Below are 23,981 nucleotides of genomic sequence, written 5' to 3'. Positions count from 1 at the left end.
GACCCCGATCAAAACCAGCCCGGAGCCCGCAGTGCAGCTCAGCGCCTTTAATGCACAGACATCGATTAATGCCAACAGTGATTCCAGCCACCGCGTCACTGCCCCGAGCACCGCAACGACACACACAGATAATACACACAGATACACAAATACACACACACACACACACACACATACAGATACACACGATGCAGGAGATGCTCCCAGGTGGGGGGGGTTCGTGTTCCTGTTCTACTCTGCTCACACACAATATTGTTACAACTAAAAGCCACAGCACGAACACAACACAACAACACAATGCACAACACAACAACACAACACAACAACACAACACAACAACACAACAACACAACACAACACCACAGTGCACAACACAACACAACTCACAACACAACCCTGCACCCCAACGGGCTGAGAAGGGCCGGAGCTGCCCCCACTCTGCACAGTGCACGTTGCACACCTGCACTGGGATGGAGCGGAGACGTGGAGGAACAGCACCAAAGTGCCCCCAAAGCCCCTTATCCTGAGCAGGACCCACGTGCTGTGGGCACTGCACCCTCTGCCCGCTCAGCTGTAGCTCCGTTACTCTCAAATACCCTGATAGACCCGCAGGAAATTCACAGCACGAGCAGCTCGGTGACACCACAGCGAGACGCTGCAGCGGGGACTGAAGGGGGACGATTCTTTGAGGCGTCACTCATTAACCCAGGAACATCAGCACTCAGAGGCTGCAATAAGTTACATTCACTATGGGGACACAGACGGGCTCAGAGCACGGGGCTGCAGCACAGGGGACGCTAATCGTCAAACCTCCCCTCGCGGATGGTGTCGAAGGAGAACGGGAGGAACTTGAAGCCTGTGCCAGTGTAGAACTTGTTCTGGAACTCGATCCTGCATGAGAAGGAAGGTAATTGCTGGTCAGGAAGGCAGCTCTCATAGGAGTCAGGGATTAGCAAGTAGCTGTTTATGGACTATAAAAAGTGAAGCTTTAAAGAGAAATATTATAACGTAGCGCTTCCATTGGCACAAAAACCACTGTGATGTTTCTGGAGCACAGAACTGCAGGGCTCCAATCCCACCCACAGGCAACACAGAGAGCAACAAAAACAGGAAGGATTCCCCACCACCCCCACGAGCAGCACACGGCGCTCGCTGCAAGGTCACGCTACCAAAAGCTCCATTTGAGCTGCAACAACACCCAGCCTCGTGATGCTGCGCTGACTTCCACCACCACTGACTGCTGTTTGTTTGCTGAAGCGCATTTGGTTGAAGCCCACACAGCTCCTGAGCTCACAATGAGCACCTTGTCTGATGGGAACACAGCGGGGCCTGGTTTGCTCACTGCCCCCAGGAACTCGCTTTAAAAAAAGACTAATTCTGGAGATCCCTGCAATGGTCAGGAACAGCCACACAGGGAAAGAAATAAAGGACCCCATGGGGCACAATAAGAACAGGCACAATGTTCCATGAGCCTCGTGAGGAAAACTTTCCATTGCGTGGTCCACCAAAACACCACGTCTGCAGGAATCAGGAGACAGCGGGTGGCACAGCAGCTCAAAACGCCATTCAGAACAAGTAGAAAAAGACTCATTTTAGTTATTTTTTCCCCAAATTGAGGATTGAGGCAAAATCTGGTATTTCAGGGCAAAAAGTGGCTTCTGAGCTCAGGATTGAAACCTTCAAAACAACACTTTCCCCGATGCATTCTGCTGCCTGTTGGTGCAGATGAGATCAGAGCTCCCTGCAGAGGAATCCCTGGGATGAGCAGGATTTTCCATGTGGGAGGAAGGGCTCCCTGCCAACAGGCACCAGTTTGTCAGGAGCCTCAATCATCTCCGTAAGTGCTCTGTGAGTCAGGAACGATTCCGTAAGCAAAGGGAAACAAGAGGCAGCTGGTCGGGTATCTGACTCACACAGACCCCACTGTAAGTGCAACTTTAACCCCAGTGATGAACTATTCCAGCTGACCCTGATATCAGAAAGCGCCTTTTGGGCAGACTGAGTGGGCAGCCGGATGCCTGGAACTCAGGGAGCGGCTGCTGGGAGGTTGGAGAACTGCTGGAGTTGGAGAACTGCTTTAACTAAATGGCACAGCTTGAACGGCTCCGTGTTCTTCCTGCAATTGTGCAGAGGAACCTGAGGTCCCTTTTGGAATCAGAACCTGCTGTGTCCAGGAACACTCGCTGTCTGTGAGCTGCCTCTGCTGCTGAACTGCCCTCAACACTGATCAAGTCCTGCAAAAGAATCTACTGCACAGCACCGCACTGTCAATGAACAGCATTGCATTAACAAAACAGATTTTCTCATAGCAATAGTTGAGTGCTGCAATTGCATGCATTGTCCAACAGACAGTCAAAGAATTCCCAGACTGTTTGGAAAACTGGGCAGCTCACAGCCCCAGCAGAAAGCAGCTGGAGAGAGAGATGCCTGTTGGGCAGGAAACCCAACTTGCATTCAGTATAAGGGTAAATTCCTACGTGTTATTTGGATTCTTAGTGCAGTGCTGACACACGAGGCCAGCAGTGGTTCAGAGGGCAGACGCTCTGCATGCACCAAGAGATCAGGGTGCAGGTTTGCCCAGATGGCAGCAGGTTTTCATGCCACAGGTCACTCTGTCCTACAAAGGGAGATGAGGTACGGCTGCCCAGAGGACAAGCCCAAGCTCCTGACCTTTACAAAGAAAAATAACTGGGATTCTGGCAGGTGGGTGGGGAGGTGGGCGGTGAGCAGGACACGGCCCCAGCACACCCACGCCTCCAGAAAGTGACACCCCTGAGGGCTGCAGGCGCTGCCCACGCAGGGCAGGGTCAGCTTACAGCTGGGAGCAGCCAGCCAGGGCAGCACAGAACTGCAGCTCTTCATTTATTTCGCATGGCTGTCTGAGGCTGACCACATTTGTTGTACCTGAAGATACATGGACATGAGCAGCAATGTCAAACCAGACAGCCAAACAAAAAAAAGCAAACACAGAATTATATTTCAGTATGGTGATGTTGCAATGAAAGGAACAGCTTGGGCAGCTACCAAGCTCCTGCAGAACTGATATGGAATTGCAATGTTGGCAGCACTCTGAGTGCTTTCTCCACCCCAAAATGCCCCCAGAAGAACCCAGCCTGCAGAAGGAATGCACGCGTTCTGCAAAAGCACACAGCAAGTCTTCCTCATCTGGCACTGCTAAGTAGAACTCTGGGAAGAATCTGTTCTCACTAATGAGACGTGTTAAATGACTCCCCCTTCCAGGAAGGGTGAACCACCCACACCTTCAGAATTCCACATAGGTGACTCTTGTCCTCAAGTCACAAAATCTGATCTGCTCCTCCCAGGGCAGTTTTATTTTCTTTCCCCCCACACACCTTCCTTCTCAGAACGGAACACACACACCATTGGAAGTTCACCAGTTTCAAGCTCGGAAACAAAAAGGAATGTTAACAGCATGTTGTTTTGAACAGCTGCAGGTGCACCCTTCATTCCACTGATAATGGAAATCCAAACAAACGCAGAACACATCCCATTCAGTTTGAAGTACTGCCTCCAGATCCCTGCTCAGAGACTAAACTTGAGCAGGTTCTATCTTAGAGAATGTAATCTAAGGTTTTACAAGTTTGAAACATGTTCAGGGAAAATATGACTCAAGAGCTTCAGTTCTGCAGCTCCCAACAAGGCCCTGCTGTGCTCTGCATGGCACCTCTGCTCTCCTTGGACTGTTAGCAGCAAGACTGGGCAGGGTGTGCAGAACTCCTTTCACACTGATGGAACTGTGCAGTACAGTGACAGCAGTGTGAGGATGAGGAAACACCAGCCAGCAAGGCCTCGAGTGGCTGGTATGCAGATTCCTAGGCTGGAAGCCAGGAAAAACACAAGCACCATCCAGCAGCCATTTTCAGCAGCAGCCCCCACATGGGCTCCCTCGGCACAAGATGGCTACAGCCAGCCCTGCATTTCCTGGTCACAAAGCTCAGGTCTAATTTATTTTTAATTAGAGTTCAGCTGCTCTCCCTCCACAGTTTCTAAGCAAAGTTTATGCCTATGATCATTGCTGTAACTCACCAGTGCAAGCGAAGAGCATGGAGGAAAGCAGACAGGCCCTCCATGACCAGGAGAATTGCTACTGTCAGGGTAGCAAAAGCAGCAAAAATGAAGAAAAGGCCAAAGCCTCCAGCCAGGCTCCTCACGCTGAGCCCAGTGTGGATCACCATGGTCCAGAGCACCTCCGAGAGCTCTGCCAGGAGAAGAGAGACAAAAGGACTCATTTCAGAGCATCCAACAAGAAGCGAGCTGCACTTTTCTTATACAGCAAAAGCTGAAGTCGAGGAAAAAACCTTCTACCATAATGAAGTGACACTGAGCTGAATTTCCACTCCAGGAGTACTCACGTGCATGGGCTAAACTGAGAGCCCAGAGCCTCAAGTAGGACGCGGTGTTGGAGATGCACCCCAGGCAGTATTCAATGGTGTGGATGGCCTGGTACACCACAGTGTCAGCAAAGTCAAACTGCAAAGTGAACACAGAAAATGAAGAAAGCTGCGAGATGTGCAGGGAGGAAGGGCTGGCAGAGTGGGGAGGACAAGCAAACTACCTGGTGCTATCACCAAGGACATCGTGTTTGAACTTAGACACTGATACCGTCTTCTCCTGGTTTAGCTTGTCAGTTTTATGAATTAAAACCAATTTCTCTTGTTTTACTAGGTTTTGTAGAAAGACAGTTCACTGCTGCAGCTTTAAGGACTGTTTTCATGTCCTATTGCACAAAATCAAGGTATTTTGAATTCTACCATTGACTCTGCCAGGAAAAGACTGTACAGCAACAAGATGGTGTTTGTATGAGTTCACTGGTAAACTGCAGGTACTTCTACAAGAGAAGAGACAGTATTCCAAGTCAATACTGTGTAATGCACCTCTGTGAAAAGACTGTTTTGCAAAACAGGGACTTATCCCCTCTGAAAGCAAACATAATGCACAAAGCGGTTTTGTACAATTAATAAGTCTCTGTGCCTTGGTAATTTTTTGAAACAGTAATTAAAAAACCATAAGAAAGTCTGCCATGAAGGACAGCTTCTTATTGCTCACCTTGCAAAAGCAATCCCTACGCTTTGGATTTAATCTGTGCTTCAGAAACTGCTCATATTTAAGTCAAGTCAACGTGATATTCTAAAGACGCGGAGCGACCTGCATTCCAGGCATGCACAGCAGGCTATTTCTGTTCTCATTTCACCCTCAATATATGCAGGGCAGCAAATATTTTAAGCAGCAAAATTAAACCAACTGTCAAAAGTGTAATTCTTCCTCCGCAGAGTGAGAGCTGCAGCGTTCTTCAGTAAAACCTGTCCCAGCAAACAGTGCCACCTCCCAGCACACGCTGCACAGCAGTGTGCAATTAAAGGAATGCAATAAATATTTCAACAATGACAATTCACAGACACATGCAACTGCTGGAGAGAGTCCATCACTCTGCTGGGGGCAGATAGTTCAGCTGCTGAACTGTATGAAAACTGGACCGGATCTGTTGTATTTTATCATTGGCAATGACCAATATTGTCCTTAAAATTGAAGTCATTTGGGGGGAGGGGGAGAAGCCTACCAGCTTTAAATGTTTTATTGCAGTGCAGAATTACCAAAGACACAACTTAAGGCAAATGAGACTTCTTTAGAAGTTTAAATGCTTAAATGTTTCATTTTCATAGTCCTGGCTCAACAGCTTTCTGGGTAAACTAAGAGATCTGCAGGCAGGGGATAAGACAAACAAGCTAAAGAAACGTAGTGATCGTAGGTCTGTTAGTGGGCATGACACTGTATGAAGGATTAAAGATGGCCTTTAGCATGTCAATAGCTGGATCTTTTGGAAAGGAAGATGCCATGACATAACGCTCAGTTCAGTGCGTGGTTTACACCAATGGGAAACGTTCCAGATACACATGAATGCAGCAAAGCTGGCTGTAGTCTTACCACCTCATCCTCTGTAGGCTTGAAAACATAAGTTCACATTTAGTGTGGTGTCTCAGTCAACATTTATCATGACACATTCAATCATTCCCTCCTAACCATAACACAGTAAAGCAGTAACAAATCACATGCACTACATGGAGGCAAAAAACTCCCAAAGTAAAAAGCTAGTCTCCTTTTTCTTCTCCACCAGAGGTGAGACAAAGCAGCCAATGTAACCCCACAGCCAGAGCAAATACAAAAACTAGAATCTCACTACTATAGAAAAATGGCCTCGGATTTTGGCTATCATTGGAGAAGCAAAAAGCACAAACAAACTGCACTTCAGCCAGGGCATGTGCTGTGTGTGGGAGCATTCTGCAACCCTCACTGCACAGCCTGCGAGATGGTGGCTCCTAATGAAGACAAACAGAGCTGAATTTTCCTTTGCCTGCAAATTATACTATTTCCCTGCCTTGAAGTCCTGGGAATGACCATTAGACTGCAGTACTTTACTGCTATGAAACCACTTCTCTGAGAATGTTGCTATTCAAACAGCTTGGAAATACAGCCAAACTAGCACGTTCTGTCCCCAAATGCATTGATTTGAGACAGAGCACACTCAGGTGCTTACCTCCTCCCCCTCCTCAGAATGGGTAGATAATTGATCGTGTTGGATGATCTCAGCATCCTCCTCCGTTGGTCCGTTGCCCACCCGGATCCCACCAAAGTTGTGTGTTCCCTAAAACATGAAGAAAAAGAAAGAATAAAAAATGTTGTTTGTGGTTTCCTCTAACAGCAGATGCTTCTTATGACTCCGTGTGCAGCAGCAGTCGCTCACAGAAGAAGACAAAATATTAAAGCCCAGGTTTAATCAGCTGTGCAATTCCTTTTCTCAGCTTGGATGGAAAAGATGCTGAATCCTGTAAGGCTGGGAAAAAGAAATCTGAACAAATACTTGATACGTTTCTATAAAGTAGTTGCAAGCCTAAGTATAATAAATGCCAAATCTCTCATGAGGACGTTTGCTGTAACTGATGTGAACCAACGCTTTGCACAACAGCAGCTGTGAAGCAAGCATTAGAAACTGAGTGAAACACCACTGTTGTTGCAGATGAGACAAGTCACATCGTGGCTCACACAGATGCACACACACACCACGTCAGGCACACCAACACCCGTGGGAAATCACACTCTCCCTCACATGGAAATTCTGCATTGTGCAAACAGTTCCTTTTATAGATAATTGTTTTGACATTCAGCGTCTGACAGCCATAAATCCACTGCACTCCAAGTAGGAAAGACTAAGACACAAACCCATCTGAAACCCCTCCTGTAGTCACCCAATGACTGCAGTCACTGCACAGTTAACGTGAGGCTTATGGCAGGAACATACAGTCTCACTGCCAAGACAGGATGCAGAGAACTGCTCCATTTCTATGTTCCTGGTCTGTGTGAACCTGTACTCTGAAGCTCTTCCTTCACGCTCAACTTGTGTCTGTTCATTGCAGCCAAACTTAAACACAGCTCCCAAAGTTCCAACCAGCTTCACAGTTCTAACCACACTTCAAGCAAACATCTTCACTCACAGCATCTTCCATTGGATGCACTTAATGCATTGGGTGAATTATGCACAAGAGATGCACTGTCTTTTCTGACCTGTGTAGCTACTTAAAATTTCATAATAGAAACAGGAGCCAACAGCTGAGAAGTTGTCCCCAAACCACCTTTGACACAAAGTACAATTTGTTTCATAGTTTGAAAGACTTAAGCTTTTAGAGGTAGCATTCAGAACTAAAACCCAACTGAAATACAACATACAGAAGAGAGGATAAAGTTCTGGAGCTGCTGCAATGTAAACGCTGCAATCCTCACTCTCCCAGAAAGCTTTCAGACCGAAGGGCTGCCTGCAGCTTATTTGTGCACCACCACTTTACAGCAGCTCGAAGTCAAAGTCCCTACAGAGGCACAGATGCCCCAAACCAGTAATTACTGCTTTGATGTTGCTGGGAGGCCATCACTAACATGCTTGGAACACAGAATGTAAACAAAAATGCTTCAATGAAAAAAATCCTACTCTAGCTTAAACAAATATGCAAGAAAAGGAAAAAGGGGAACTTAACTTGGGGGGGGATGTGGCAGCAACGAACTCTTGTGCTGCTCTGCAGGTTGCGATTTCAGCAACACTCCTGCAAAGAAGTGTGTCTGCATTCTGTGCGCATGTAACTATTATCCAGCAGCCTGGCAGCTCTTCCAGAATGCATCAACTTTGCTGAACTTTGCTCTTTCCAAGAGAAAGCGTCTTTCACCCTAAAGGTGCAGTAGTCATTCACTTATGAAATTCAGGTACATTTCATGCTCTCTTGTTAATTCAATATGAATCCATCAGGTGATTTTTAGATCCACTCACTGTTGCAGCCGCTGCTGCCTCTAGTGCCTGCTCGTTCGGGACTGTGCTGACCTGGGCCTCCACGGGCTGCCCTTCCTGATAGTGAATGGAAGAAAAGAAAGGGAAGAAGAAGAAAACAAAAAGAGAAAGGGAGACGAATGGAGGGGACATGGGAGGATGAAAGATGGTCAGAGAAGGGAGAGGGAGTGTCTTTAACTGAACTGATCTTTGACTCACTTAACATCCCGAAAGCTATCTGCCATACATGCAGGGAGAATTTTCAAGTATCCCCAGTGCACATGTGCCAAGATCCTGCTTTTTATAGGGAAGATTCCTTACAATACAGTTGGGAAACCTAGAGATTACCCCAGGAGATAATCTCTCACATAAAGAAAAAGAAAAAAAAAGAAAGAAAAAAAAAAAAAAGAAAAAAGAGAAATAGATTTATGCTATCTTCTTTTTTAAACCATCCAAAGTGCTTTATCAAAGATGGTCATTAAGTCTATCAGCCAATGAAGTTAACTTCTTTGCTTTTACATCATCACCCTAGCAAAGGCCCAGAAGTGCATCCAGCAACAAGTAAGACTGTGTTCCTGAACCAGCTGACAATGCTCAAGGTGGTTTTACTGTTTTTATCAATACTAACAGGAAGGGTTTTTAAAGCTGGTTTGATGCTGGATCCAGTTCAAGAAGCAGGCAGGCAATACTTCATCTCCAGTAACATCCACCTGCCTCCATGCCCAGGAAAACGCAGAGAGCCTTTACAGGTCTGTAACACTGTGTGAACCCACATACCAGGGACAAGGTGGAAAACACTGCTTTTCAATTATAAGTAGTTCTTATATTGAAAATATACAAGGTAGTCACCCACCAAGTGCTTTCTCCTTAAATACTGATGGCGAAGGACCAGAGGTTTAGCTACCAGCATCCATGGCACGCACAGTAATGCCACCACCACAAGGAAACACTGGAGTCCTTTCTGTAAAAGAAACAAACCTCAGATGATTTAGCAGCAGTCCATGATCACACAAACCCTTTCAGGCAGTCTCAGGCAACAATGAATGGCTGAATTCCCAGAGTACGTGGATGCTTCACACAGACACTCTCTCTTGATTTTACAATTATTATAAGGTCAATCAAAGGCAAATATCACCTCTGATCTTACAATTCAAGCAACAGTACGCACCTGCCCTTTATAAAGCATCTTGTTACTGGTATCACCATAGGAAAACAAAAACATGTTGATAAAATGTATTAAAAGGCTGGGGGCTTCCTTTGATGTGTGAGCATCGTACGCTGTCCATTTGTAGAAAATGAGAATAACGAGGTATCCGAACAGCGACGACATGAAAATCATCTCTGGAATAAATCCCAGGTATATGTTCAGTGGCTTCTTAAAATATCTAGAGGGAAGTAAAAAGAGGAAAGTTTAAAATAACATCTAGTTTGCATTAGTCTTATGCAGATCAAACACTTTAAAAGAGAAGAAAAAAGCAGTTTTGTTAACAAAACTGCAGAGGCCGTGTGCTTCCAAAAGCTATGACTTAAACGCAGTTAATTACTTGACACGTATAGTTATACATACACAGACAGAAATAACTACTATGCCCTTCAGTCAGAAGGTTAAAGTCTGAGGTTTCTGCATCTTAAACTGATACATAAACTACACCCGGAGAAATTCTCTCTCCACCCCATCAGAAAAACAGAACAAAGATCTTACATGTGGTTGAGGAGACTCAACATGACACCAAAGAGCATGTGGATAATGCCAAGAATCACAGACATTTTCATCTTAAATGAATTGAGGAAGGCCAGTTTATTGTTGGCAATATTCCAGATCTGTGAAAAAAACAACACTGAGTCAGCCAAACACTGAGTAAAAGGAAAACAGAAAAGAATGAGAATGTTCCGTTTAAGCTAACAGTGTGTGTTTGTCATACAGATATCTGCTCAGGAAAACTCAGCAGACAGCCTTTCTGATAAGAACCCTGACTGATCCCACCACCAGAGCAGGAGTCAAACCTTGCTTATTTTCATTTTGGCAAGAGCAGCAGGGAAAGGAGTACAGAGGGCTGTTATCTTGACAAAAAATTGTTTGTGCATTTCAAGGAGAAATTACACAAGTTCTGACTTTCTGCCACCTCATCTTTCATGTGGAACACGCGCGAATTTTTCTATCAGATCCTAAAAGCACGGAGTAGTGTTATCGAAGCAGGCAGCTACAAAGTTATTGTTACTCAGAAGTTGTATTTCCAAGACTGACTGGAAAGAGGGAATTGGCTTTCCCCAAAGTAGGAAAAAAAGTAAGTTCATAAAGTGATGTTTAAAGTCTCATACAAGATATGATTAAAATGCAGGGTGGAAAGGGTGAGGAAGAAATCTTTCATGATCCCAAGAATAAGTCTTTCTATCCTGCAGCCACAGCCTCTTTGGAACTAGATCCATTTTCATCATCATTCATAACTATTTCAAACACCTTTTGCTACAATGTGGAAAACTTTCGCAGTGAACTGTACAGATCCTTTTGTGTTTACACACAGGATGTTCTTGAAGGACAGCAGAGGAAGGAAGAGTTCTTACCGGATCGATGCCAAAGGGATAGGGTCCACCAAACACTCCTGCTTCCGCGGGGTTCAGTTGGAGCAGAGGAGTAGTCTTAAGCAGTTCATCTCTGTTTGGGTATAAGTAGATTATATAAATGTTAGCACAAGGAACATTGACCTCCTTTTAAAACTAACAGCATTCTTCCTCGTGAGAGCAAGGGATATCTCAAAATGAGAGAATGTGAAGGTTCCCATGCAGCCCTAGAGGTTTGCCAAACAAGTAACAAGCCTGTCTCTTGACCTGTTATTCTGTATCACAAGGAAAAGACCAAGGGACAGGAATCTTGCTGTCAATGATAAGAACGGTGCTTTATGCATCTTTATGAGTTTTCTGAAAACAAGAAGGTTTGAAACTTGAGAGGTATCACATTTGTACCCCTCTTCCTATTCCACTTGAAAATGAGTTCAGAAGTTTTTGTCTTCTTGAGCTGGTAAGACAATGGTGACAGATAAATCACCTACTTGTCACTGTCATGCTTCATTCAATTCAGAACCACGTCCAATTGGCTTACTCACGTCCAATTGGCTTTTGAGAACATCGGCCGGACACTCCAAGATGAACCAAACATATTAAGAGACTTGGAGAAGCAGTCATTATAGATAAGGCCTGTGTAAGTGGAGAACAGTCCCATCAGCAGGATGATGTATCGACCACTAAAAACGGTGTTGAACATCTAATATGAAAGAGGAGAAAAGGAAGTCTGTGAGAACCAGTGAAATCTCCCATACTAACAAAACAGCCAGATCAGTCAGTGGCAGAACAAGCAATGCTGGCCCATGGACTGACAGCACAGTACCCATTTTGGGGGAGATTAAGAGTGAAAGAGGTAACTCTGCAAGAACAGAACCTGAAACTGTGTGCACAAACATGAGGAAATGTGCAGTGATTGCAAGCCTTTACGATCCGATCTGGTTTTGGGTGATTCATTTACAGCAGCTCAGCTGTCCAACTGCACTCAATAAACAATTTCCTTCAAGCACCTGAAAGAAATAATTTCCTACAAATTTCCGAAAGGAAAAACAGAAACTGAATGTTACTGTGAAATGATGCTACCCAGCGAGTGGCACACAGACCTGGCATTCTGCTCCTGTGCCTGGAGTTTCAAGGAGTAACAAAAAGGAAGATACAAGTAAATCCAGTCACAACTCTGTATTAAACACAAAGCTGAGGGTGCCTCCTCTCCTTACCTCATTGTCACTTTTCTGTGACAGAATCCGACTCTCTCTAAGCACCATCCAAATAGCAATCAGAGTCATCAGGATCCCATGGCCAAAATCTCCAAACATCACAGCAAACAGAAATGGGAAGGTAATGATCGTATATGGGGCTGTAAGAGAAAGACACTCCTAGTGCACTGTATTTGACCAAGCCCAGATTTACTATAGTGCAGATTCCAAAGTTTGTTCCCCACTTCCATAAGCTGCAAAGTACCATATTAGAAATCTCCACTCAACATGGAGAAACACCATGGCTAAAAGTTACTTCATTGCTTCTTAAAGTATGGATCTACCTGGATTTATTTCCCGGTAAGTTCCAATGCCATAAGCATCCACAATGTTCTGAAATCCAGCTGTGAACTTGTTAGTCCTGTTGAAGGTGGGTGGGGTCTGATTGGTTTGCATCCGATTCAAAATAGACGGGACAGTGGAACCACTGTGCTCCTGTTTTGGAGAAAAAAACAAACAAAAAAACAAATCAGGATTAACATCCTCAGGGCAAAGGAAGGCAGAGTAAAACGTTTATTTCTTGCTGGCATCTGGAGAAGTACCGGCTTTCATTCTTGTAGTCTGCTTGCCCAATGAAATATTCTTGAACCACTGAAGAGAGCTGCCGAGTTTCCTTAGCTCTCCCCATCACATAACAGGAGAAATACTTCTAGTATGGACATATGTGTTTTTTCTGAAAATGACAAGATTCCCAAGGCACCCGACTCTTCATTATTTATGAGCAGAGGGAGTGAGCTTGCTAAAGTTCTGGCTCATTCCTTTAAGTTCCACTGTATATAAAAACAGCAGGACTACAAAGCACAGCCAGGTTAACTAGATGCACCAAATGATGGTATCATGGTACTTTCCTGAGCTTGAAAGTTTACACAACATGTTTGTAACAAAGTGAGATGCACAGCAGAATACCTATAAGCCATGACTCCTGCATGTTAGATAATCTGCCCTCTGTGAGGGCTGATTGAAACAGCCTAAAGGGATGGTTTCCAGAAAAATCAATTCATTCCTCTTGCATTTGCTGACAGTTGCTAATCTGCTTGAACAGGAGCAGACAGGAGCAGTGCAGCAGTTACTCACAGTGCCTCTCCTGAGAGCAAACTGGATGGAATCGAGGTCAGCTACGGGACACCAAACCTCAGCAATCAAACACTTCTGTGTGACATCAATATTGCACAGATTCAGGGTATGGTAGATGGCCTTCATCTTGCGGACTTTGATGAACCAGACCCGAATATTTTTAGCAGCTGCCTGCAGAACTCTTTGGCGGTGATCCTCCGTTTGGTTCAGCACCTTTCATGGAAAAGTGAGACAAAGATGAGGCAAAATCATCAGCCAAAACTCGTAGCATCCAAAGAGCAGAGTGAAGTGGGGCTGACCAACAAGACAAGCTTTATTCACCAGACAATGGAGCAATAAGCCCTTGCCCCCCATCCCACGCACAAGATTTCCACATGCATGCAATGCTTTAGTTTCCATATCAATTAGTTCTACTAAAAGGGTTTAGGGCTTCTTTCCAGGTATAGTCTGACTACTTTCCTCCTCCAACCCCAAGGTCAGTGGATATTTCAAACAATGAGCTAAGCTGTTCAGAGACAACAGAGAACATTTTTTCCTCCACCCAGGTTAAAAGAGCAGAGAAGAGCTCTGCAGGAGAGGTATAAACACCTTAAACACCCCCCACCAATATTACTTTCTTTTTTTTTTCCCCCTGAAAAGGATGAAGTGTTTTCTATTAAGAGTGTTTTCTAACTGGAACACATCTATCTCAGGCAAAGTCAGATTCCCAGCCTGGAAAGTCTGAGACTCAAGGGAAAGTGAGGACACGGCACAGCTATCACATGCAGCTCTGAATGTTAATAGTCAAATTGCTTCTGCATTCTTATCTACTTCACTAAACAGCTGCACCACAAATCTTTCACCCTGATTCGGGTTCTGTATCAAATAAGCTGTTCAAATGCAACTCTTTCCTTTTAGTTCCTGAACTTTCTCCCTCATCTTTATCTCAGATCCCTCCAGTTTTCCTGCATTATGACATACTGCCTTTTCTCCTTGAAGCAATTGTGAAATATTTCAGAGCTGGCACTTAGTAGTTTTATGTGCTGACTGCTTTATGCAAGCATTCAGGCTGCTGCACAACAGTTTGATCATAATGCAGAAACTCTTTAGGAAAGCAAAAAGTGAAAATACAAAGACAGGCAGAAAAAACATGGTAGGTTAAAATTAGCATTGTTATCTCAACAAGCAGACATGTTATAAAATGTTTTCTAAGCTCTTGCAGATGAAACAGGCAATTATACAAGCATGCTTTCAGAGCTGGAAGTACAGTATCTTCTTACCCATGCATGTTCCTCTCTGCTCCCTGGTATTCAGTTCTATATTGACACTGTATTTACATGTATATAATTAACTGCTCAGACGTGCAAAGATCAAACCACCTCTCTAAAGTCTGAAAAAGAAAATGTCTGAGCAGAAAGCCTCCAAGCAGCTTTCCTGAAGTGCTCGGTGCTGGTCTTAAGCTACCCTCAGTTGAAAATATGATCACCTAATAAGGACAAAACAATTCTCCTCTTCTAATAGGACCAAAAGACAAATTCAACTACTAATTAAACAAACAAGTATCGACTGCATTTATTTTACCATCTGGAGATCATCAATTCTGGTATTGACACCAGAAGCCATTTCCTTCCGCTCCTGTGGTGTTTCTGGACATGGGTAGAGGGAGGCACGGAATCTGAAAGACATGCAAGCTGCCTTAGTAACAAAGATGGGAGGAACATTAACCCATCAGAGGAACAGATGGCAGAGACTAAACACAGAAATAAAGCAAGGAGCATCTTAGTATCAGCAAAGCCTGCCGAGCACTGTTTCAGTCTTTAAATCAAATGGGCAGAGAAGTTTGCTTAAGGCCAAAACAAAAGTTGAACACTAAAGAAAGGAAAAATGAACAAACAAAAAACCCCTCTGTTCCCTGTACTGATATAGTCCCAACAGCACTGTTATGAAGCTGATTAGCCAGCCCAGTTCAGGGTGCTCCTATCATGCCAATGCAGCTGCTGCTAGAAGCAGTCTCCGTTGGTCTCCCATGACAATACTGCCTGCTGGCAGCCCAATAGGTCTGCCTGAGAGTTCAGCACAAACTCCATTGTTTCTAGGCATTCCCTAACACAAAGCAGTTGTCTGCTATGAGCATTATAGGCTTAGGGAGCAGCCAACGTGACTGTAAAACATGATACAGTTACATCTGGTACGTTTTATTTGCTGACAAAATATGTACTCCTAAGGTCATCACCGAACAAAGAGCTGAAAACTAGGGATACTGAGCCATTTCAACGTGTTTCAAATATTTAAGTGTTATTCTATGAGAGTTACATGTAACAAGATGCCCAGCTCTAAGACTTTCAAGTAACTTACATACCCTTCACATATCTTCTTGACTCTGTTCTTCAATTGGTCGCCTTGGAAAAAGATGATAAATACAGACTTGTGCACATAATCCCCCTGGAACAGAAGAAAGGGTGTGTTGTAACAGCCCAGCTAGGTCCAAATATCAGCATTACAGCAAATTACAACAGTGTCTTACTTTCCTTCACTGGAATCTGTACACATAGAGGTCATAATTGTACAGTGAGTCAAAAATGCACCTTAACACAGAAAGTCACAAGGATTACAGTTAGGGTTTCTTGGCCTCAATATAGAGTATTACTTCTGTATTTGCATTTACTGAAGCAAAATGCTCCAGATTATCTATCCTATCGCACAGAATTAACATGAAAATCTGGGGAAAATTGCCAAAAGAACAGGGATGCGATGAAATAGATGTATCAGCACTTACTGTAGGCAGCAGACTACAGAATCAAGCAAAATGAGTGAACTAAAAAAATGATGGGGTTTGGTGGCCTTTTTTCTCCAGGGAGGCCAAGAGCGCATTCCTTGCACAGCTGTTTTCATGTTGGTAGCCAGTTCCCCTTTCCTGCATTTGTTGACAAGTTATTGTTCTACTTTACTTAGGAAATCTTTCCATAATGTTTAGAAATTAATTACATTAGGTGTAACCTCAATTTAAGGAAGCGTTGAACATTAAGAACAAAGACTCTCATTGCTGACAGATAATTCAACAGGTCAGCTACCAGCAGTCAGGACAAGAGAACAAGGGAGCCTTGCATGAGAAACAGAGGCAATTACTGAGTTCAGTACGCCTCTCTTTGTTCCAGGGCAGCCTTCATACAGCCCTTCTTTTTACACTTTAAGATCCAAAAATTCACGTGTTGTCCACATATTTGAGCAGAGGACACTATGCAAAACCAGCCCCAATTGCAAAAAATCCCAGGCACAAAACTGTAAGTGGATCCCTTTACCCATCTGAGCCTTTTGCCACTGTAAACGATGGATAACTTTACCGTTACGGGATCCTCCAGGGGGTTCTCAATTTCAGCCTGACGCAGGAACACGTTCCCTCGGCACACACGCCACAGCATGCGCTCAAAGGTGGGGATTCGCTCGCGATTGATCACTCCAGCCACAAACCTGGAGAGGGGACAGTGTGTGAGCCCAGCACTTACAGCAGCACACTACCTTGAACCCAAAACACCAGCTGCAGCTCAGCATGTATTGAAAGCAACAAAAATCTCACTTTGAAAGTCATACTTTAAGCATTATGGGAAGTTCTCTATGTTCCCAGAGATAAAACAACTTAACTACACCGAACACCGAGACTTAACAGAATGAAACTGCCCATTTAAAAAGTCATTCATTAGAAGAGGAAACAAATGCATTTAGACATACAGTTTCTAAGCTCACTGCTGCTCATTTTATCAGGTTCCTGGCACGTCGCACGTGAAGGATTATAGCGGTCAAGGTTACCACTGACAGCGTTCTAGGCACATGAAGACCTCACTGATTCAAATCCCTGTGTCCACACACAGAGTTACACACGTATGGAAACAGCCTGGAAGCAGCTTCTTCCCAAGGCATGGATCCGTGGGTCCCTTCACCCCCTTGTCAAGGAAACTAGGCCTAACTGTGACAAAGATACAGAACCACGGGTTTTTCATAGCAGTATGTGCTCAGTTACTGGTTTCAACAAAGCTGTGAGAGCTCAGTGTCTGAAAAAGCAAAGAGAACAGATTTACAAGGAATAGACTAGTACAGTTCTAGTACAGCTCCTCATGTAGAGAGAAACTTCATGCAGCATGAAGTCCACATGTGCAGGACAAGAACACAGACCAACAGACAGTTTTAGGTCAGCCTCCACCTGCTTCAAGCACCATTCAAAACCCAGCAACAGCGCTAAAATCACTGCAGACTCTGCAGAACGACCTTAAGTCAGCTGCACTAACACAAGACAGAAGAAGGCACAAATTGTCATTACCCAAGCCGTAGTGGGGCACCTCTTCCCATCTCACTTGGCTCCAGGAGTGAAGAGGACTCCTCCAACAGGTCTGGATCCGCCATCTGCTGATGATGCAATTCAGCCTGAATTCACAAATCAATTAACATCTAATGAAACTAGTTAGTGGCATGCAGGGAACGAGGAACCAGGAGAGTTTGGGGAGACAAAAGAAAAAAAAGAGAGAACAAAACAGCAGAAAAAGGATACAGGTGACAGACAAAACACCAAGAATCACAGAAACACAAGAGGAAGAAAACAAGAGGAAGAAATGGAATCAAAGCAAAGCAGAAAGGTCTGAAGGCTGCTGTAACAGAATGAACAGGCTGTGGGATACATAAGTCTGAAGAAAGGTAGAATTCCAATACATATATGTTTTAATTACAAGTTATGTTCCCAAGAACCTTTTTTTTTTTCCCTTTTTTTTGCATAAAACAGTGACACATCTTAGTCATCTTTTCTTACATCTTAAGTGGACTGAAAAAAAAAAGTAGAAGCTGATTCAGTCTTGCTCTGTTTGAACATTTTCTGCATATTAATAAAGATGCTGAAGGCACTCAGAAGTGCCTGTGGAATTACAGTCACACAACAGCCTGGTACACAGACAGAAGCTTGTTGTTCATCTGAGTTCATCACAGACACTTTACCTAACCTTAGGGCAGCCTTTCACTTTGCAAGGTTGCAACCCTACAACCAGTTATGCGCGATGCACATACCCTCTCCATGTCTGCCTTCTGCCACGTCTCAGAAACAAGGCAATACCTTTTTCACTTGGAATCAGGTGATAATCTTTTGATGGATTCCACGCTTCTTGTCACGTCACTGTGATGCAGTCAGAGTCAGCAACATGATTTACAAGTACTGGGTAACAATTGTTCCTTACTGGCTGTAAAAAGTCCTCCCTCCAGGAATAATACAGTACTTGCGTCTTAGAAACACACTTCGGGCTTAAATCCATTTATTCTTCAAGCCATTTACCCCATTCACTGTATTTATTATTCCAGACAAGTGAGATGCATTGCTTAAGGCAGTATGAGGATACTATTCAGTTACTGACTAGTATGCACTAAAAAAGGAAGTAGTTCATACAGCCCCACATTGCAAGGAACTTGCAGAGTAGAATTCCTGGGAACATAGCTTGAAATAATCAGCAGCTTGAGTCAGGAAGGATGCTCAGACCACATCCCCCTGTGCACATACAGAAGAATTCATGTATGTTTCATCCACAGCCCCATTCCACAGTTACTTCTACCTCTGCAGCTTATATGGTGAAATGGAGAAATGCACAGAGCCCCTCAGCACCGAGAGCCAAATTCTACCTTCTGTAATCAGTTCTGCCCCACTGGGGAGACTGCAACAATACACCTGAAGGTAGAGTTTGAGAGCAGAACATGTAAAATGCATGCATGCAACACAGCCTTGCAAAAGTATACAGCCAGTTTGTCAGTACAGCATATTGCCTTCATTTGTGCAAGTTGCACAAGAGTTTTAGTGGAAAACTGCAATGTTTTAGTTGCCTCCAAACAGAAGCACTGACTATGGGCAAGGAAAGCTTTTGTAAGGCTGATGAAATGCAGCTCACACACTTGCTTTAGCTTACAGATGTTACAAAAGTAGGAGAGCCCCCAATTTACTTTGGAATGGTAAAACAAAACTCTGGTTCATTCATCTTTAAGTCAACTTGTTGCAACATCAAACAAACTCCGTGAATACATATAGATATTTTTTTCCATAGAGAACACAACAGAAGTCTGATACCCCCCAAAAAAACATACACACCAAACACAACAGTGATCGTTTGACATTAAGATTTCAGGATGTTGGAGAACGATGAGACAAAGTTAGGATTTCAAGAGGCTTGTATTGTATTTATCAGCCAGCAAGGTGCTCTGATAATGCTGGTGAGGCAGTGTCAGTCTAGTTGAAGCACAGCTGCTAATCACCACATGGTTAGCATGTTTAATTCTACCTCTTAGGGCTGTGCCCTTTAGATGGGACACCTTGCAAACAAAGAGAGGTCCTGCTTAGCAATACTACCAAACAAAACAGCTTAGGGAAAAAAAAGAGATGGCTGGACTAGCTCCACTAAACAAGAACTTTTATACAAATAATTCTTCTGTATGTAAAAGAAAAAACAATATGTTCTTTATCTCCCAAGTGCTTTAATTTGATGATAACACTCTTCCTAGAAGGGAAATGATGTGGTAAGATCTGCTCCGTCCTGGAAGGATAAGTGTGCCAGTGTTAAAAGAATTAACATACAGAAAGTGGAGAGACTGCAAGGAAATCAAAGTGCCATCAGCAACGATGCAGAAAGACGAAACTCTAGGAAATGCCCTTCGAGCAAAAGCTGCCTCCAGCAGTGAGCAAAACATCAAAGTTATTGTGAGGTTGTTTCTATGTGTTTTTGTTGTTGTTGTGACATCAGGTCACAGTCAGTTTAAGAGTTCACCCCCATCAGCACCTTCAATCTCAAGATCTGAGAAAAGTTTAGTTTTCCACACTCTTGATTCAGGTTCTGCTCTGTGCTGGCTCTGGATTGCAGCCACGGCACCATACAATTCAAGCCCCTTCCAGGTCACAATCAAAACAGAAATCAATTTTCACAAGAACTAAAAGGGGTTCATTTCACCATCTGGATTATCAACCCAGAGCCCAGACAGAAATGGCAGATGCGAAACAGACAGGAAAAAAAGCAGGTGATGAGAAGAGTCAGAGGGAAGAGAGACGGGGACTGCATGCCATTAACCATTACTTTTCCAGTCTTCTTTTATGCTCACACTTTAGGATGCTTATGGCAAAACTTTCAGAGAAATCTCTCCAGCCCATACTGTTCTTCATAAGCAAAGACAAGAAGACTAAGAAAAGGAGCATAATCATCAACATGGTGTGTTGAAACAAGAAATGGCTACGCTAACAAGAATGGTCATAAGAAGAACTGAAAGAATTTCACAACCTCCCACCCCCACTGCAGAAACTCCAGGCAGCAAATGCTAAATATAAAAGACTAAGCAGCAAGCCATTTCTTGTGCAACTTATTACTATGAATAGCACAATCCTGATTACAACTTATTGAAGTCTTCAAGTGTTGAAGGTACTGTGCAAATGACAGCATGACAAAGTAAAGCATTCAGTGTTTGAGGATACGTAGGATTGCACAAGGCTCAGAAGTCCTGGGTTAGTCAGGACCTCATGCACAGCTTTGTGATTACAGTGTGAAGAGAAACAAAGTTCTGTCACCTTCAGTGAACTTCACACATGAACTGCTCAGTTCGCTTCTATCTATCGCAGTGTGTGACATTTTATTATTACAAAGAACAGTTATCAAACAGGATGATAAATATCTAAACCTTCACTGGCCAGTTCATTGAAGTCTGACACAAGGACTCCATATGCAAGTGACTGGACAGATTTTTAAGTAGAAAATTCATTTTAGTGTGTTCATACCATCCTTGAACAAAGGCAGTAGGCAGCTCTCGGTGAGTGCAATTAATACACTAAATATTATTAATTAAATATTAATATATTAATATTACTAAATATTCAGTTAGAACAGGAGAGCTATCAGCATCTTAATGCAGCTATGTAACAGATTATCAAGTTCACGCTGTTCGTCCAAAGAGACTCTCAGCAACCTCCACGTGGGCATTCAACACTCGAAGACCAGACTTTTAGTACTGAACAAATCCCATGAGCAACCAACAGATCACATGGGCAGTATCTACATCAGCAGCAAGGAAGGCTTGTTTTGGCACAAGAATAATCTTAATGCCTGGACAGACACCCTGAGCCAAGGGAAAAACCGTCAGATAAACAGTCTGAAGTTTGCAGAAGCCCAGCTCCTCTTGATCACAGCTTTTGTGAACACCAAGAGCCACATCCATTAAGAACTCTCTGATCAATCATTGATTAGAGGAAATTGGGCACGTTCTCAGCAAACACCATGTCTTTGCTACTCCAAAAAAACCACATGGGAGCTCTTTGATGAAACCCTCAAGGTTTTGAGATACTTATGCTTCAAGATGAAGGTTCAAGCCTTCTGTTATTCAGGCTTTAGGCCACTATATCACAAATGACACAAGAGATGGGTGACCCTTTCTGCCCTAGCTCTCACTTGACATAACATTAATGATTTTAAATGTTGTTTTCCTCTGGAACTTACTTCTAAAAATTCTGGGGGCTTGATCAAAGGCTCAACATGTTAAAAATAAATCCATTGACTTCACTGAACTTTGTCTTATGACTTAATGAACAATCTCCATATAACATTCAAACACTGAAGTTTGACTGTAATACCTCTGTGTAAGTGAGGCATGACTGCCTATCTATACACATAATGATGAAACTCGCCCACTGTAGCACCAAACTTCTGTCCTGTCAACACGCTTTCAGAACCACTGCTACTTTATTTTGCGTGTTTTTAGTGAAACCATTGTCTAAATTAAACCAAAATAATTAAAGAGGTAGATCATGGGTGGCTACGTGTGCTGCATGAGAAATGGAACACAATTTGAGCAGTTTCTTAGGTAAAGCAGGAAGATGAATCTGCTGTCCAAAACAACAACTAAAATATATATTTGAGAATAAAAATGGCAGTTTGAGGAGGAGAACCTGCTGCCCACGTGCTGCCCCACACCCGGTATTCTGACCTCATCAAAAAATTGCTGAGTTTTACGCAGTATAAATTTTAACTCTGTCAGCTCCAAGAAGTTTCTTTTCAGAGCTTCCTGATTTGTGTTGATTTCCTTCAGCTCATTTTCGATTTTCTCAAAGTTTGCCTGCAAGGCGGAGAAAGAAGAGAAAAAAAGAAGTGCCTTAAAGCAACTGAATAAATAAGTGCCATTAAATCTACTAAAATAGCACAGACAGTCTGTGTTATGCCCCCATGTGATTTGCCTGCAGTTCTGGAGGCTGCACACAGGCTATTTGTGACATTCTCTTCAGGCTGCTCAAAGCATTTTGGACTCAGGCAGTCCCCGTTATAGGAGGGACTCACAGAATTCTTCAGATCATCACAAACCCTTCACAGACTCAACACTGACCCACTATAAATTGTGCTGCCAAAGAGTTTTTCATTCTGCACATGATGTTATGATGGGGAATATTGACAGCAACATTACAAAACCATGACTTTAAGTCTTAGGACACATTATTACCTCCAAATCAATCATGTCACGTGGAAATGGCACCTCTGGATTTTCACCCGTGTCCATGATGGGAATATTTGCTTTTTTGATCTCCTTTTCAACGAATCCTGGAAAGACAGGTCCATTAACACTGGCTGAAAAGACACCTTGATTCAAGTTATCACCCCTTTAACCCACATCTGGAGGCTGATCTGTGGGTCCTTTCACCTACAAGACTTTGTGATTGGGTTATTTTTTAACCAGGGAATGAATCCTTGGAGGAATCCCGACTGGCTGACGCTCAGGAGAAAGGCAGCCTGAGGTTCTCCAACCTGCACTTTGCCTTTTAACACTGTTTTAGGCTTAAACCACATTCCTCATTTCCCCATAAGCTGCAGCATTACGGGCACAGTGAGGGACGTACGGAGCTTTCTGTCCATCTCTTCACACCTCCTGACTTCATTAACAAATTTCCGCTGGAACACGTTCACGTCCGGGTTCAGCTGTCAAGAGAAAAACGTTTCCTCAATGACACCGTTATGTCACGGACCCCATTGATGGGACGGGGGGCAGCGGGTTGTTGCTGTGCGGGCTCAGCAGCAGCACGGGGAGGCTGCAGCCGGTTCTCCCGGTTCTCCCGGTTCCGGCCGTTTCTCCCCCGGCTGTTGATACTCACGTCTCGGAACTGCACCTTGCCCAGCTCGCCCAGCTCGCTGACACAGCAATACGCGGCCTCGGACTGCAGGAACAGCTGGGCCAGGGTCATCTCCTCGCTGCGGAACAGCTCCCCCATGTTGACGCGGTGCCCGCGGCCCCTGAGCGGAGGAGGAGCGATGAAGGCGCGGCAGGAGAACGGGATGGGCCCGCCGGGTCTCCCCGCCGCCCCCTCACGCGTCCTTCGAGCTCGCACGGGGCGGAGCGAAGCCTCAGCCCCGCCGGACCGGACCGAACCGCCCCGCCCGGTCCCGGTACCGCGGCCTCACCTGCCGCCCCGCCCCGACCCGCAGCGCCCGGCCACCAGCTGCTGCCCGGCTGCGACGCCCGGCCGTGACGTCACCACGCACGTCTCCTAGCGACGGCGCGACTCGCTGGGCGGCGCCGGAAGTGACGACACATGGCGAGCGGAAGTGACGCGTTGTACCGCACTGCGGCATTTCTGACGTCACAGCGGGCAGTGACGTCACGTCCGTCGTGGCCGAGGCGTGAGGGCGCGGCCTGGCCTCGTGTGCGGGGAGCGGTCACGTGGGGCAACACAGTGTTGGTGCTGGAGCCGCGGCCTGTGGGACACACCAGGGGCAGGGCATCGTGCGGGGCCAGGCCGCTCTCCTCCATCT

The 23,981-nt window shown here is 44.5% G+C and overlaps 1 protein-coding gene across 10 annotated transcripts; it reads right to left on the bottom strand.

Annotated features, from left to right (window-relative positions):
• Positions 1–32: 32 nt before the first annotated feature.
• ATP6V0A1 (ATPase H+ transporting V0 subunit a1) lies at positions 33–23,754 on the bottom strand. Of its 10 annotated transcripts, none has more exons than XM_015885703.2 (23): positions 23,631–23,754; positions 23,324–23,462; positions 23,072–23,150; positions 22,678–22,775; positions 22,171–22,299; positions 17,504–17,607; positions 16,533–16,659; positions 15,551–15,633; positions 14,773–14,866; positions 13,213–13,425; positions 12,423–12,573; positions 12,100–12,239; positions 11,428–11,585; positions 10,889–10,979; positions 10,029–10,147; positions 9,495–9,711; positions 9,180–9,287; positions 8,330–8,404; positions 6,554–6,661; positions 5,944–5,961; positions 4,374–4,491; positions 4,048–4,219; positions 33–891 (listed from the first exon to the last, which is right to left on the bottom strand). In XM_015885703.2, the coding sequence occupies exons 2-23, from the start codon at positions 23,438–23,440 to the stop codon at positions 798–800; spliced, it is 2,613 nt and encodes an 870-aa protein (XP_015741189.1). In that variant the 5' UTR covers positions 23,441–23,462; positions 23,631–23,754; the 3' UTR covers positions 33–797. The 10 variants fall into 10 exon arrangements, 8 of the variants coding, with proteins under 8 accessions (XP_015741189.1, XP_015741191.1, XP_015741190.1 ...); XM_015885705.2 differs by having other exon boundaries at positions 17,504–17,586; XM_015885704.2 differs by lacking the exon at positions 5,944–5,961.
• Between the last annotated feature and the right edge of the window lie 227 nt (positions 23,755–23,981).

This window comes from Coturnix japonica, chromosome 27 (genome assembly GCF_001577835.2).
Source record: "Coturnix japonica isolate 7356 chromosome 27, Coturnix japonica 2.1, whole genome shotgun sequence".
Classification (NCBI taxonomy): domain Eukaryota; kingdom Metazoa; phylum Chordata; class Aves; order Galliformes; family Phasianidae; genus Coturnix; species Coturnix japonica.
Note: the sequence above shows the minus strand (reverse complement) of the source record. Positions and strands in the feature narration are given on the sequence as shown.